General features: G+C 33.8%; 1 protein-coding gene across 4 annotated transcripts in view; it reads right to left on the reverse strand.

The window, feature by feature from the left end:
- SMC6 (structural maintenance of chromosomes 6) overlaps window positions 1–13,843 on the reverse strand; it is a 41,638-nt gene that overhangs the window by 5,565 nt on the left and 22,230 nt on the right. For 3 of the 4 annotated variants that reach the window (XM_062573158.1, XM_062573157.1, XM_062573159.1), the window contains exons 18-26: window positions 13,258–13,418; window positions 11,665–11,800; window positions 10,668–10,748; window positions 8,790–8,960; window positions 7,091–7,228; window positions 6,171–6,316; window positions 5,373–5,498; window positions 2,163–2,268; window positions 249–401 (exon numbers count right to left, since the gene is read on the reverse strand). In XM_062573158.1, the coding sequence (XP_062429142.1) occupies window positions 249–401; window positions 2,163–2,268; window positions 5,373–5,498; window positions 6,171–6,316; window positions 7,091–7,228; window positions 8,790–8,960; window positions 10,668–10,748; window positions 11,665–11,800; window positions 13,258–13,418 (1,218 nt within the window). Of the gene's footprint in view, window positions 1–248; window positions 402–2,162; window positions 2,269–5,372; window positions 5,499–6,170; window positions 6,317–7,090; window positions 7,229–8,789; window positions 8,961–10,667; window positions 10,749–11,664; window positions 11,801–13,257; window positions 13,419–13,843 lie in introns of those variants that run through there. The other variant, XM_062573160.1, reaches the window with a different exon arrangement.

A 13,843-nucleotide genomic window follows, 5' to 3' on the forward strand; every position in this document is an offset into this window, starting at 1 on the left:
ATCAAAAGTTGTATTTCATGAATTTTGTGCTTAAATAAGGTTTAAGCATGACCTTTAACAGAGATACTCATAGCTCTTGGCAACTTCAGAAACACAGCAAGCTTCAAAAAACCACTAAGCTAAGTGAATAAACTCCCTAATACGTATTAATTATTTACAGTTACCATAATGTTTTAAATTCTAATAATAATTATTTCACTAATTTATACAAATTGGAATGGAAAATGTAGTGTAAGTTTAAACTATACCATGTAGACATCAAATTCATCTAAGCATCTGAAAGGAGACTCAGTAATGGACCACAGGGAAAGAACGAAACAAACTGTTGAGAAGGAACGTTCACCTCCCGATAAAGATCTCACATCATTAAGGGAAGCTTTGTCTCCCTCTCCAGGCTGGACCTTGAAATAAAATGGAGCAATTTTTAAAACCACTTATTAAGACATATTAACAGAATCAAAATTTTAACTGCAAACACATTACAGATGTACAGATACAGACCACTTGAGAACAAATTTATGTATTTCAGTGCTATGTATCTGAAATGAAACTAAAACAGAATGGCTCCTAACCTTTTAAAAACTTGTTTCCAGAATCATTGCAATTTCCCCCCCTCACTAGAAAACAAACAGAACAGATTAAACAAAAGATTCAAGCGGTATTTTCGTAGTCAAGTCTCTATTTTTAATGGCTATTAGTTTTTAATAACTGTCAACCAGAATTTTTATATTATTGTAAAATCCCAATTATTACCAACTATGACAGAATAGCAGGTAATTGTATCACACTGGTATTTTAAAAGGAATAGTTTCTTCGGAAGAATAAAAGAACTGTTGTAAACAGTCCTTTGTTTCAAGGATTATGACGACACTTTGCGGAACCCTCTAAGATTATATTTTAAACATTTTGATCTGTCAGTTACATATATATATAAACTAAGCAAGAAAATTATTTTGTAAACTTTTTTCAATTTACCTTCCTTGACTAAATTTAGATCTCATGTGATATTAACTCTTGCACAGAAAAGATCAAACACCAGCTGTATTAAACTGATAATGCCAGGTAATAACCAGACTTGTGGATTGAGCTAGAGGGTTTTCTTTTTTTTAATTATGCATACTTTTCCTGTTTATTTAACATCCTATCGAGCAATATTGATCTTGTCACTACATATTTTTCCCCTAAATTCCTAAAACACAAAAGTAAATACCCCGTGAATGAAGAGAAACGCTAGCATTAACATGCTAGCTATCTCTGGAACTCTTAAAATTCCAGAGTATGTTCAAGATGTAGAATATTAAAATGAAACTAACAAACACCAAATGTGAAACTTCAAGGGAATATAGGCCAAGAATCTTGCAGGGTTCAGATTTCTGCTTACATCTTTTTTTCTTTAGGTCCTTTCTTTTAAGTACTACATCACTGGTGTTAACATAAATAGAATTCATTACTATATCTGAAGAAATACCTAATGAATTCTAGCCTATCTCAAAAGTTAATAGCTTGAAGCCCTAAACTTTTGGTAGATTAGTCATGTTTTACTATGAACTGACAGAAGACTGTAATACTTAACTAGCTAAGGAGGAGTTAAGCTTACAAATAAAAAAGAAAAAAAAACATGTATCACAAACATACAACAGAGGTGGAAAAAAGTATCAGAACTGCAACTGAGCAGGAAAAAAAAGGAAAGAAAAAAAAAGAGTTGCAATGTTTTTGAAAGCACCTGTTAAAAATTTTTTGATAGGCACATTAAGAGATATAAACTTATAAAATGCACAGAAAATACACAGTACTGAAGTTACCAGTCTTTAAAATGAAATAGCTAACAAAATACTGATATCCATTGCATAATCACATGAATAAAGGAAAGCCTCCTAACACCGAAATAAGAACTTTAATTAAAGACTGACTAGGCGAACTGGCTAGTGAACTTTTGTCCTCTATTTAAGACAACAATCCGTATTTATTCCATCTTTTCTAACAGCTGACCATAAGATGGCAATATGGTTCACTTTTGTTGCACTATAATCTAGCATGTCACATTTTCAGGAGGAGAGAGTGATTCATTACCCTTTGCAAGGCACATTTTAGCAACTGATACCAAAAGAGAGATATCATAATATTTGATGAAAATATAACTGAAGAAATATGAAATAACTTACTGTTATTGAAAGTGTCTCATTCCTGTGATCAAAAAGTATTTTTCCACAATACGCTCGAATACGTAATAAATGGTCAAAGTACAGCTTGCATCGTAAAGAAAGGAGCCTTAAATCAGTTAAATTATGCAAATAAATATTAGGTCAGTGAGTTTCAAAACATGCAAATAAGCAACAGCAAATTTCTGTAATCAGTTCCACATTGTAATCTCTAATGATGTAGCGCTTAATAATTTATAACACTTCCTTAATTCAATTACACTCTGGAGGAAGTTAACTTTAGAAACCGAACATACTTGAGAGAATCATAGAAGTAAACCAACAAAATATGAAACCCACAAGTACGTTTTGTATTTCTCAATCAAGACTAAATTTCTCTGCTCCAATCAACTGGAAATATCTTAACTTTTTCCATAGCTTGAACAGAAAATGACCAGATTTTACTTCCTCCTTACTATCCAGTATTCATACTGCACAAAAGAATAGGGAAAAACTTGTGGAACCTGTTAGACTCTAAGAATTAAGTAGTGTCGAATACTCCTTTCTCACTCCTTTTATTGCTCCATCTTCTAGTACATAGATCCCCAACAGACAATACATCACAGTTCTTTCAAGAAAGAACTATAGTTCTTTACGACATTAGAGTGGGATTCAAACTAAAATTCAGGCCTTAGAAACAAGTTTCAGTTTGAAATCAAAAGATCCAAAGATTGTCCAGAGATTAGACAATTGTCTAAGTATCCATTACAGTCAATGGAGCTCTACAAAAGAGGAGCCAATGGATTGCGGTGGATGTGCTGATTTGCTATCAGTAATGATTATATCAACCTAAGGCTAATGGGAGCTAAACAACCTACCGTGCCCGCAGACACGTGCATATACACACCAAAAGGCAAGCATTTGTTTCTGCAAGTAAATTTTATCTGCTATTATTTCTGCATCTCCACTGCACAGAATACGAGAATATCCTAAGAGATAACAACAGCCAGGAGAACCTGTCTGCACTTCCTTAAAGCCCCAGACTGAGAAGTATAAAAAGCACAGCCAACACTACTGTCCTCAATTTTTCTTGATGAGGATGATAAAGTAGAAAGACTACATTGGAGAAGAACAGGTCAGTCACAACTCAGTGCAGTACTCAAAAGGTAGCACAACTAGCACTGCACATACACCATGGCAATTATTCCGAGTTACTCCTCCCATCTAATGCTAGCCTTACAGCAAGCTAAGTGTCCAAATCTAAGATCATCACTTATACTCCCTCAGTAGCCAGTAAAGAAATTAGTTTCATTTTAAAACAGCAAATTAACCTACTTAATCTCTCAAGGTGACAACAGAACTTCACTAGCTATAAAAGGAACCAAGATACTTAACTTAGAAAAGTTAGAGATCTGCTTTAAGTATCTAAGAGGAAAAGACTGCCTCCAAAGAACAATAAGGACTTGAGTATTTCAAGTGAGATCCGTCACAGACACTTTTCAAACAGGCAGATGAGATCTCCTAGAATCTTGTGAATAATGGTTTCATGACTTGTTGGATATAATCCAACTATTATATTCTAAGACCCTTACAGAGAGGTTCATTGTTACAAGCACCATAGCTTATTTCTCAGTGTTTAAGAACTGAATGTTCAGAACAAAACCACCCTTAGACCTTTGAGAAGAACTTGGGATGAGGCCAGGGAATGATCTCACCTTTATGAAACACTCTACACAGTAGTCTGCCCTATCTTTTGAAGGGAGGCCAAACGCAGTCTTCACTGATGCTATGAGATTGAAGCAAGAAGGGTACATTCCTAATAAAACAGGGGTTCCATGACAGAGGAAGCTGCCAAATTGCAGAATCTGAATAAAGAGCTAAAAACTTTTTCAGCATAGGGCAGAGGAAAGAAATGCTTGGCCCACCATGAAATTATGTGACAATACTGCAGCTAACCACACTCAATTGTTAATAGAAGGCCAGGTTATTTCAACATTAGTAGAGTGATAACATTTTGCTGTCCAAAACAAATACTGAAATAGTAAAACAGAAGTGTCTTCAATTAAGATAGTTGAGACCTTCCAGGTGTGTAAGTCTGGAGCTTCAACTGATCCCACTCTTTTTGCAACTGTCAGTCCAGACTGTGCTAAACCATCAGACATTATGGTATTGGATCTGGGAGCTAATGCAAGGTAAAAGTGGGGCAAGGACTAGAAGTTGTGTTGAGAAACTAATCACAAGAACTCTCTAGAACTAAAATAATTTATCATGCATTGTCTTACTTCAGAAATTTCACAGGACTTAACAGAAACATGGATCAGTTTTACCTAAGCTTTGTTCAATATCAGGTAATCCAAAAGATGAAGAAAAATCAAATGAGTCAGGGCACGCACTCACTCAAATTCTCTCATACCTGCTGGCTTAGTTCATGGCACACACATCTACTTTAGAGACTCTTTAATGTGAAATTCACATAAATGTACTGTCAAAAATGGATGTTTGTCAGACATGGTCTCGATCCATCTACCACATTTTTAAGAATGTCCAATGATAGGGATCTATAACTTTAACCCATTTCAGGGCCTAACTATTACTGTGTTTACCCTTCAGTTTTGAGCCATCAGTTAAGGGAGGCATTGCTGTGAATACCACCATCAATCTCATTCTCTTGTGTCTGCTTTCTAATTTATACCCTGAAGTATGGGCACATTTTACACATCACCCCGGTATGCTTTTTTGGCTAAAGAAAGAAATCTCACTTATCAGTAAAAAAGCAAAGAACAATGTACCTCTGCAAGTAAACCTAAAGAATTGCCAAAATTCAACTTTTTTTTTTTTTTTTTTTTTTTTTTTTTTTTTTAAATAATTGCAACATACATAGAACAGCCGTATCTTATTTTATTAAGTTCTATTGAAGACTTAAGAAACCATCAGATCTAGGTTAACTTAAGATTTCTGTACGGCTTCTACTTAATAATTAGATATTAATACACTTTTCTCATTAAATGAAATCCATTCAGTTGCTTTCAAAAAGGCAAAGTAATATGCTGCTATTCAGCTTATTCATACTATACAAACTGAATTTAGCACATAGAGTATGGGGACCTAACAGCCTCATTTGCTGGTATTGTTCACAAGAGGTCCTGGAAACAACTCTATTTTTACATGCAGAAATAAGTATTTTCTAAAGAATTTAAGTTATCTAATAATTGAAGTTATAGTAAATTGACTCACCTTAAGAACTGCCGATATATTTTGAATCTTTGCGTCATTATTTCTTCCAGCAGCTTAACAAATTTCTTTAAATTTTTTACTTTACTGTTTGCATCTTCATATTTTTCCTTCGCATCAAAAAACTGTCTGTTTTATCAACAGAAAGTCTAACATCAACATGCATAAAAGCCAAGCAATTGTTTTAACTACCAAAAACCATTTTGATGGACAAAACTCTTCATTTAGATGAAAACTTTATTTTGAAGCTAGAAGTATTTTGACAGGTAAGGTAAACCACTGGTTACAAATGAAAAGAGGTCAAAAAATTAATTTTACTTCTACTTTTCCTTCTTATAGAAGGAAATTGACACCAAAGAGAACTAATAATTAAGCTACTCATGTTTAAGAGTATCCAAGGTGAGTGACTTTTTAAAATGTATTGCAGTCCAATAACCCCAAATAACTGTCTAACTTCTACATTTGTTTTCCAGACTAGAAGCACTCCTAATACTCAATGCATTCCAGAACATCTGGGGTCCATTCACACCACCTGGTCCCCATTAGGGTACCTCTAAACATTAAGAGTAGTTGATCACAGATAACTTCAGTATATAGAGCCCATCTAAAAATTTCCAGAGGGTAGTTCAACGTCCACAGGCTTGTTTAGTATTGATTGACTGAGCAATCAGCACAGCACGTTCTAGCTTGTTAGATACCATTGAAGTACTAAAATCACATATCAGCATTATAATAAGAAAACTATTCTTTGCCTACTTCTTCTGTCACACTCAAACTATGCAGACATTAAAAATAACTCACTGTATAATTTCTTCTCTGTTTCCGTGGCGATCTTTTTCCGAATTTATCCTCTCTCTCAAGCGATTCATTTCTGCGTCAAGACTCTTAACAGTTCTGCTGACTTCAATGCGTTCTGAGTATATTTGCCTAGCCTGCGCAATTTTTTCCTGAAGTTTGAAATTCAATAAATTGTTATATTTTCAAAAGTGTTAGTCCTTTCAATAAATATTTTGTGCTTGCAAAAATCAAGATCTCCAAGCAAGAATGAAGTCTTTGTTTTGTTCTTTGTGTATCACTCTTTACAGTAAGATTACTGGTATCAACAATTTTACTAACAGCAGTTAGGTGTAGATAACCATTTCAGTGATAAGAACTGTATCCATCCAGGAAATGTAATGTATTCACAATTATTTATCTAATATAGATAAATGAGCAAATTCATCATATTTCAATAGGCCTTAGTCTCTCAGAAGTTGCCATGAATTTGATTTCAGAGTTGTTTAATAAAGCTTGATTAGATAAGTCTCTGAAAGACCAAGTATGAGATCTGTACAAGAGAAGAAAAAGAACCTTGCTGTCTAAAAACAAAAGCAATATTATGTATCTTAAGCTAAAATACAAACTTTAGGATTAAGTTAATTCTGATCTTCTCACTGCATAAATCCGGAAGAGTCCTAGCTAGATAAACCTGAAGTTATCTGTCAAGACTAAAAGATGCTATCCCAGTCAATGAAAAGTCTAACTCAAATATACAAAGTTACTTTTATTTGATTTACATAAGAATAGCTCAGACAAAGCTAAAAACCTGAGTATTAATATGGTCTATGTCATACAAACAGAACAACTGAGTATCTGAATACTAAAAGGATCCTGATCATCTGATTTCAACTACCAAAAAACAAGGAAAAAAAAAAAGGAGATAGGAAAAATGATGATACTACCTCTAATTCTTTTTCTTTGGCAGCTAGTAATTCCTTACGTCTTTTTATACAAGCCAAGTGTTCTTTCTGTTTGTCTTCATAGTGCTGCAAACGGCGTTTACTGTTCTCTACTTCTGAGTCAGCTTGGTTTAATTCATCCTGTTTTGAAAAAAATAGGATATGAAGAGTGAACTGTTTGTGGTAGATTACAAAGCCTCTCTCTACCACAGGTAGTTATATTGTTTTTAATACCATCTAATCATGATGAATGATGAACAAGTCACCAGTATGATCAGTCCAGGTGCTTCAACAGCAATGGATCAAAAAGTCTTACTCATTCCTAACAAGAACATAATAAATCTTTATACTGTTTCCCAAAACTGAATTGTTAATGATTAGATATCGTATCTTGAAAGGAGTATTATGTTTTTATATCTTCAAAGAGAGATATTCTTTCTCCTAAAACTCTGAAAGCTATTTTGTACACTATATCCCAGCCAGAACATTCCATAAAACAGTGTGTCCTACTACAATTATAATGGGATACAGACTATAGCAACTTCTATACTGTAATAGGGCATCAATGCAGTGAAAGTCACATCATAACTCTGCAGAGATTTACTGTCTTCAGAACACCAAGAGGTACAGTGATATGAATTAGCGCCCCCCCCCCCAAAAAAAAAAAAAAAAAAAAAAAAAGCTATGGATGCTAGCTATGGATGCTTTCCTCTTTCTAATCCCACCTTTAAGGCACAGCTTGATACATGTGAACAGCTTATTAAAAAACTGTATAGAAGTACATTTGATCTAGAATATCCTTTCAGGAATTTAAGAGTCACCTTTCATTGTGTTTAACCCCTTTACTATCTAGTGACTGTGTTCTAATAGTCTGAATACATCTACTTAAGAAGAATTCTATAACGAAAGAGAACATAGCTTTAGTACTATCACAGTAGATGTATTTACCAATTATTTTCCTTACCTGTTTCCTTCCTCTTTGTTTGCTTTTGCTTTTTTAAATTGGGCTGACTACATATCAATCTACTGTTTAAGTGAGTCATACAAAAGATTCTGAATAATGAGTGATAGTTCTGAGCTTTTCTTATTCCTTACTTTCACTGTTTTAGAATACCCTTTATCTGCTTGACTTTTTTACTCCCACTTTCAAACTTGTTACTTGTTATTTGTCGCAACAGGAGATAACCTTCCACTTCCCAATACCAGATTCTACATACCACTACCCAGCCCTTTATCTTAAGTCTTGTTAATTCTCTGTGGTTCCCAGGTGTCTTCTACAGTTTTGAATAATCAAAATTATGTCTTACCACCTTGTGTGATTACGCAATAGTTCACAGAACAGTAACATTCCATATATAACTCCAAATGCCATTTTAAAACTGGCCTCTTACTCATATTTTCAGTCAGGCCTTAACAGAAGGGGGGAAAAAAAAGTCCTTTCCCACCAATTTATCATACTTAAAAACAAATTAAACTCTCTTCAAATGTAATAGCAACAGCTATTACAATCAACATTACCCTCCAAGTACTTCCACACTTGCTTATAACATGCCCTGGACAGAATGGCCTATTTCCATCTTCATATGTAGGCCTTAAACACATCAGCAAGAAGTACACTCTTTTCTCCTGCCTCCTTCTAACACCATCTCCCTCATCACACAAAGTGAGCAAAGAAAAAAATAGAATATAAAATCATTGTTACCTTAACTGGACCAGCAATTTCTTCTACCTGGTGAATTTTTTCTTTCATTTCTTCAAATCTTTTTTCAGCTGCCTGTAGAATACTTCTCAGCTCTTCCATTTTTCCACTTTGTTGTAGCATTTCCCGTTTTACAGATTCCATCTTATTCTTGTTTTCTTCAGCTTCATCTTCCTGTCAAAATATATTAAAATGATAATGAAACATTTGCGTATCATTGTGCAAGATTTTTGTTGTAGTATCACTTCCAAGAGTACAAGACTATACACGTTACACTAAGCTGTCTAATAAGAATAAAAATAGTTCAATATAATTATTCATAAAGCCCAGGAGAAGAACTTCAGAGCCTGCTGGAGACCACTAAATCAAATCACAAAACAAGAGTAATTCCCTAATTACCTGCCTGAAAATTAACCGGATTTAATTTGGGAGTTGTGATGAAAGACTTCAGTGACTAGGATTTTACTTGAACTTAGCTATTATTGTGTTTTACTACAGCGATTTTTCAAGCAAAGAACAAGATAACTTTTGGATCTGTGACTATATATACTGTTCCTATCTTCCTATATTCTGTTTAAACAGAATGTAGTTGGGCCATCTCTGTTCACTAGACAAGTATATCATTCCTAAGCAATTACCATCATACACACTTTCTGCTGCTTAAGGAAAAAAAAAAAAAAAAGAAAAAAAGATGAAAAAGACAAGAGTTTTATTGCTAAGGTGCTTTTTCATAATCAATAAAATGGTCATTTTTTCAGGTAATTCCAAAGGTGAAATTAAAGTAGCAATGAAAGGTAGCCAAGAACAGCAATTAATACAAAGTAGAAGTCAGAAAGAGCAGAAAAGTGAGAAAGACAGCAAATATCCAAGATAAGAATAAGGAAAGGTAAATATATAAATCTCACAGTTGCACAAGACCATTATCAGATGGCTACAGTAGAAGTTTTTATAATGAAAAAGCAAGCGTCCAATAATTTTTTGGAGCGAGAAAAAGCAGCAAGATATTCTCCAAAAAAGGTACTAGAGTATTTTCAATTCCACAAATTGGACAAAGAGAATATACGTTTTTTTAAACCAATAGAAGTAGATTATTTGGAACAAGGAATCCTAGGAGAGCCTACTGAATCTGTACCTACTAATCCTTTATTTTAAAATAATTCTGGAATAAGTGTAAAAACACATGCAGGAGGACAAGCTACCGAGGCTGTGAGGTTGTGCCAATACTAAAAATGACTCCCCACCCCTCACCCCCCCCCGCCAAAAAAAAAAAAAAAAAAAAAAAAAAAAAGGCTACTAGAAGATTCTAGGCAATTTAATCTCTCACTAATTCCAGATTAGAAAATGGAAAAGTTGGCATGGAATTTAATTATGACTACAGTTGTTTCAGTTATTATTGATACCTGTCAGCATGATTCTCAGAAAATTTAGATTTTTGCTATTAAGTTAAAGACTGGATACAAAGTAACACTTGAAAAATCTATGGCTACCAACATACAAATCACATTAGATGATCAAAAAGATTTGCAGCAAGTCTGGCATGAGGGAAGAAATTGCATGCAATATTATCTCTTTTTTGTTTATCTTCCATAAACCTGCAGTGCTATCAGTTTGAAGGGTCAAAGTAATATTGCGAGTCCAAGAAACAAGGGGAAGCTAATGAGGCACAGAAAAGAGAAAAACTGCAGCTAAAAGACCCACTGAAAAAGAATTACCATAAACGCAGACATTTCATAAAGTATAATATTTTCCACTATATGCAACTTGCATGCTAGTTATTACTGTACATACAATATTTGCTTATTTCCTATTCAAAAATACTGCCAGCATGAAAAGAGATAACTTCATATCCTTATTAGAAAGAATTTAATAATCCAGTCTTACTAATGTACGGATATCCACTGACTGGTGTTCTTCTGTATTCTCAAGATCTGATATTTCTGCACTTGTTGTTCTTATTTTTATCTGAAAAAATAAAATATGCTTAAGATTATCTAAATCGGTATTTCACTGAAGTTAATGCAGAAACCAAATGTTTAGCTTTAGATCCATTAGTGCCTGCATGAGAGATTTCTTTCCATCCTTTGCAAAAACACTTAATTATGAGTCCATTTCTGTTCTGAAACTTGTTCTGAAAGCAACATGCACTTTAAATCATTAAGCTATTACTGCTTTTCCATTCAACATCAAAGCATTTCTATATTTTATTTTTTTTTCCACATACTACACTTCAGCAATTTAATAAGTAGGCTATTTGTTTGCTGGTCCTAACTTATAATTCACTGAATATAACCTCGTATATTCTATGTTATCTTATACTGTGCAATTGAAACATTAACCACCATAAATATGTATCTTACTAACTATTACTAGAAATCACACAGAAAAAGACCAAGCAGTTGTAAAATGGTTTATGAAGAAATCCAAGTTAACAAGTTAATAGAATATAAATAAAAATCATGAACATAAACAAGATTTTAGGAACATATAGGCAAGGCTCATTGAAAAGAAATAGGAGGAGGAAAAAGCAGGAAAAAGAAACACGTATCATATACCGCAATGCGTCACAATGAAAGAAGTGGGGATTTTACTTGTAAAACTTAGCACAAGAAAGGCTGTAGTCAAATATATACGTGAGAGAGAGAGAGAGAGAGAGAGAGAGAGAGAGAGATACTATATATACATATATATATATATACACACACACACATACATGTATATACACACACACAAAGTAACCTCCCACCCCTAAATCTCCCAAAACATACAGAATTAACATGAAAGACAACTAAAAGACACTATCATTCACTCAAAATATATCATAGAATGAAATAGGAAAAAACTGATCAGTTCCTGTGAATTAACAGCACATCTTTTTTACCTGTAATTCTTTTTGGTGTCGTCGGTGACGATGAAGATGATCTTCATTCTGCCTAATCTCATTTTCAATGGAATGCAAACGTTGTTGAGATGTCATCAGCTGTGCCTTTTTGTTTTCAATTTCTTTTTCCAAGTGACTTAAAAAAAAAGTGTTATTTTTATACATATACACATTATATACATGCACACACAGAGAAACAGATACAAAACTGAAATTCATGACAGAACTAAAGGATATGAAAGGACCAAGAAATAACTCCCCCTCCCCTCCCCCCCCCCAAAAAAAAAAAAAAAAAAAAAAAACACTGTTGAGCACTGGATGGTTTTAATAACCAAGAAAGAAAATACCAAAAGTGTTATCAGCTATGAGTGCTGCTATACAAGCAGCACGTTGTTTGATGGACTCAGTTCAGTCCCTAGTGGGTAAAGTATCATAAAATTTTAACTATCTGTAATGTTTGTTGGTCTATTTGCTAAATTGCTAAATACTTCAACTAAATAGTGCCATTACTTTTTAATAGTATAGTACATTGAGGAAAAAAAAGTATTTTATAGCTTCTTATATTTCTCCTTTGTGAAGGATCTCAGTCCTAGAAATTTCCATATTTAATTCTTTCAGTTTGTGATAAATTTGACGTAAAGGCAAAAATAAAGGGCACTTATAGACAGCAAAACTCTAATAGAGTCTTCCATTACTGGGAAAAAAGAAGAGAAGGCTTAACTAATATTACAGTAAAAAAATCTTAGGTAGTGTTAAATGCAGTCTGCCACAGATAAATGGAATGGACTGATTAAGTCTGATCCCCCAAATCAGTGTTTTGTAAATTGCATATACCATTTCAAATAAGTCATTACTTTGGCCTAAGCTCTGAAAAAGACACTTTTTCACATCAACTGATATAATCCTCCCATTCCAATACTGGCAATGAAATGACTGTGACATTTTGGAAGTTATCAAAATAATCTTCAAATGAAGTTTATTATATACCAACATGAACAGACTACAGTTGCCTGATATTTAAAGCTTTCAAGTTTACAGAAGTAAGGTTTTAACACTCGGTCTACGCTATCAGCTATTAATGTGGAAAATAAGATACATTCTTATTGTGTCTGTAATACATCTGGGCCTCAAAATAGAAGTATTCTAGTGGTACTGATTTGCTTGGTTGCCTGAAGACTCAGGTTTCTATCTTTGCAATCAGCTTGTTTTTTCAAACTACCATTTCAAAAGTAAACAAAAAGATATATCTACTGTTAGTGCCAGGGTAATTCAGCTTTTTTGTGGTAAAATTAGAGTAATACTGTTCAGGTCTCAGATTTTTAAAGAAATAGCTTTGATTTCACAGCACTCTCAGTAGGTGTAGCTTATGTTATCACAGAAAGATATTTTCCAAAATTCTTTGAGAGGGGCAGAGACACAGATGCCTTAAAGAAAATGGAGAAATGGAGACAGAGGAAAGTCCTGTCAACATACAAGACTACAGACTGAGTGAGTCTGTGTCACTCATGCACATATATGCAAACAGACATATATTCTATTTGAATATTTATTTCAACAAATGCACTTTACAAATACAGCATTACAAATGCTAACCTTATTTCTGCTTCAACATCTTTGCTCAGGTACTTGGGTCGAAGGTAATCAGATGAGTAATATCGTCTTTCAAATACCTGATCGCCTTCAGCAGTGAAAGCTTCTCTGCAGTTTTTTGGGGGCCTGTTACTCTGCATTACCTCACGAGCTTTACAGCTACTCTGAAAAATACAATGACCTTATCATACTTATAGAGAAAACAACCACAATTAAAGCCTCCAATTGACAACTATCTAAACATTCTCACCTTGAACATGTTTACGCTCTCAAAACAACAAAAAAGAACAAAAACCCCCACTCAGTTAGCTGCTATTTTCTTTTATTCATTCTATTACAAAGTTATCTAAATTATAAATTGCATAATCTGATCAGTCTTTCGTAATTTATCATGGGAAAAAGATCACTAGTTGAAGGTCACTAAGCACTAGGTGTATTTAACTATCAAACAAGGAACACACATACAGGAAATACTTCAGTTTTCTTTTACAGATTATATCAAACAGCATTCAACTAAAGTTTGGGGAGATCAGCTGCTAAAATACACTGCACTGCCAATGCTGGACCAAGTGGTCACAGGTATTGCTGC

The sequence above is a fragment of the Rhea pennata genome, chromosome 3 (genome assembly GCF_028389875.1).
Source record: "Rhea pennata isolate bPtePen1 chromosome 3, bPtePen1.pri, whole genome shotgun sequence".
NCBI classification, from domain to species: Eukaryota; Metazoa; Chordata; class Aves; order Rheiformes; family Rheidae; genus Rhea; species Rhea pennata.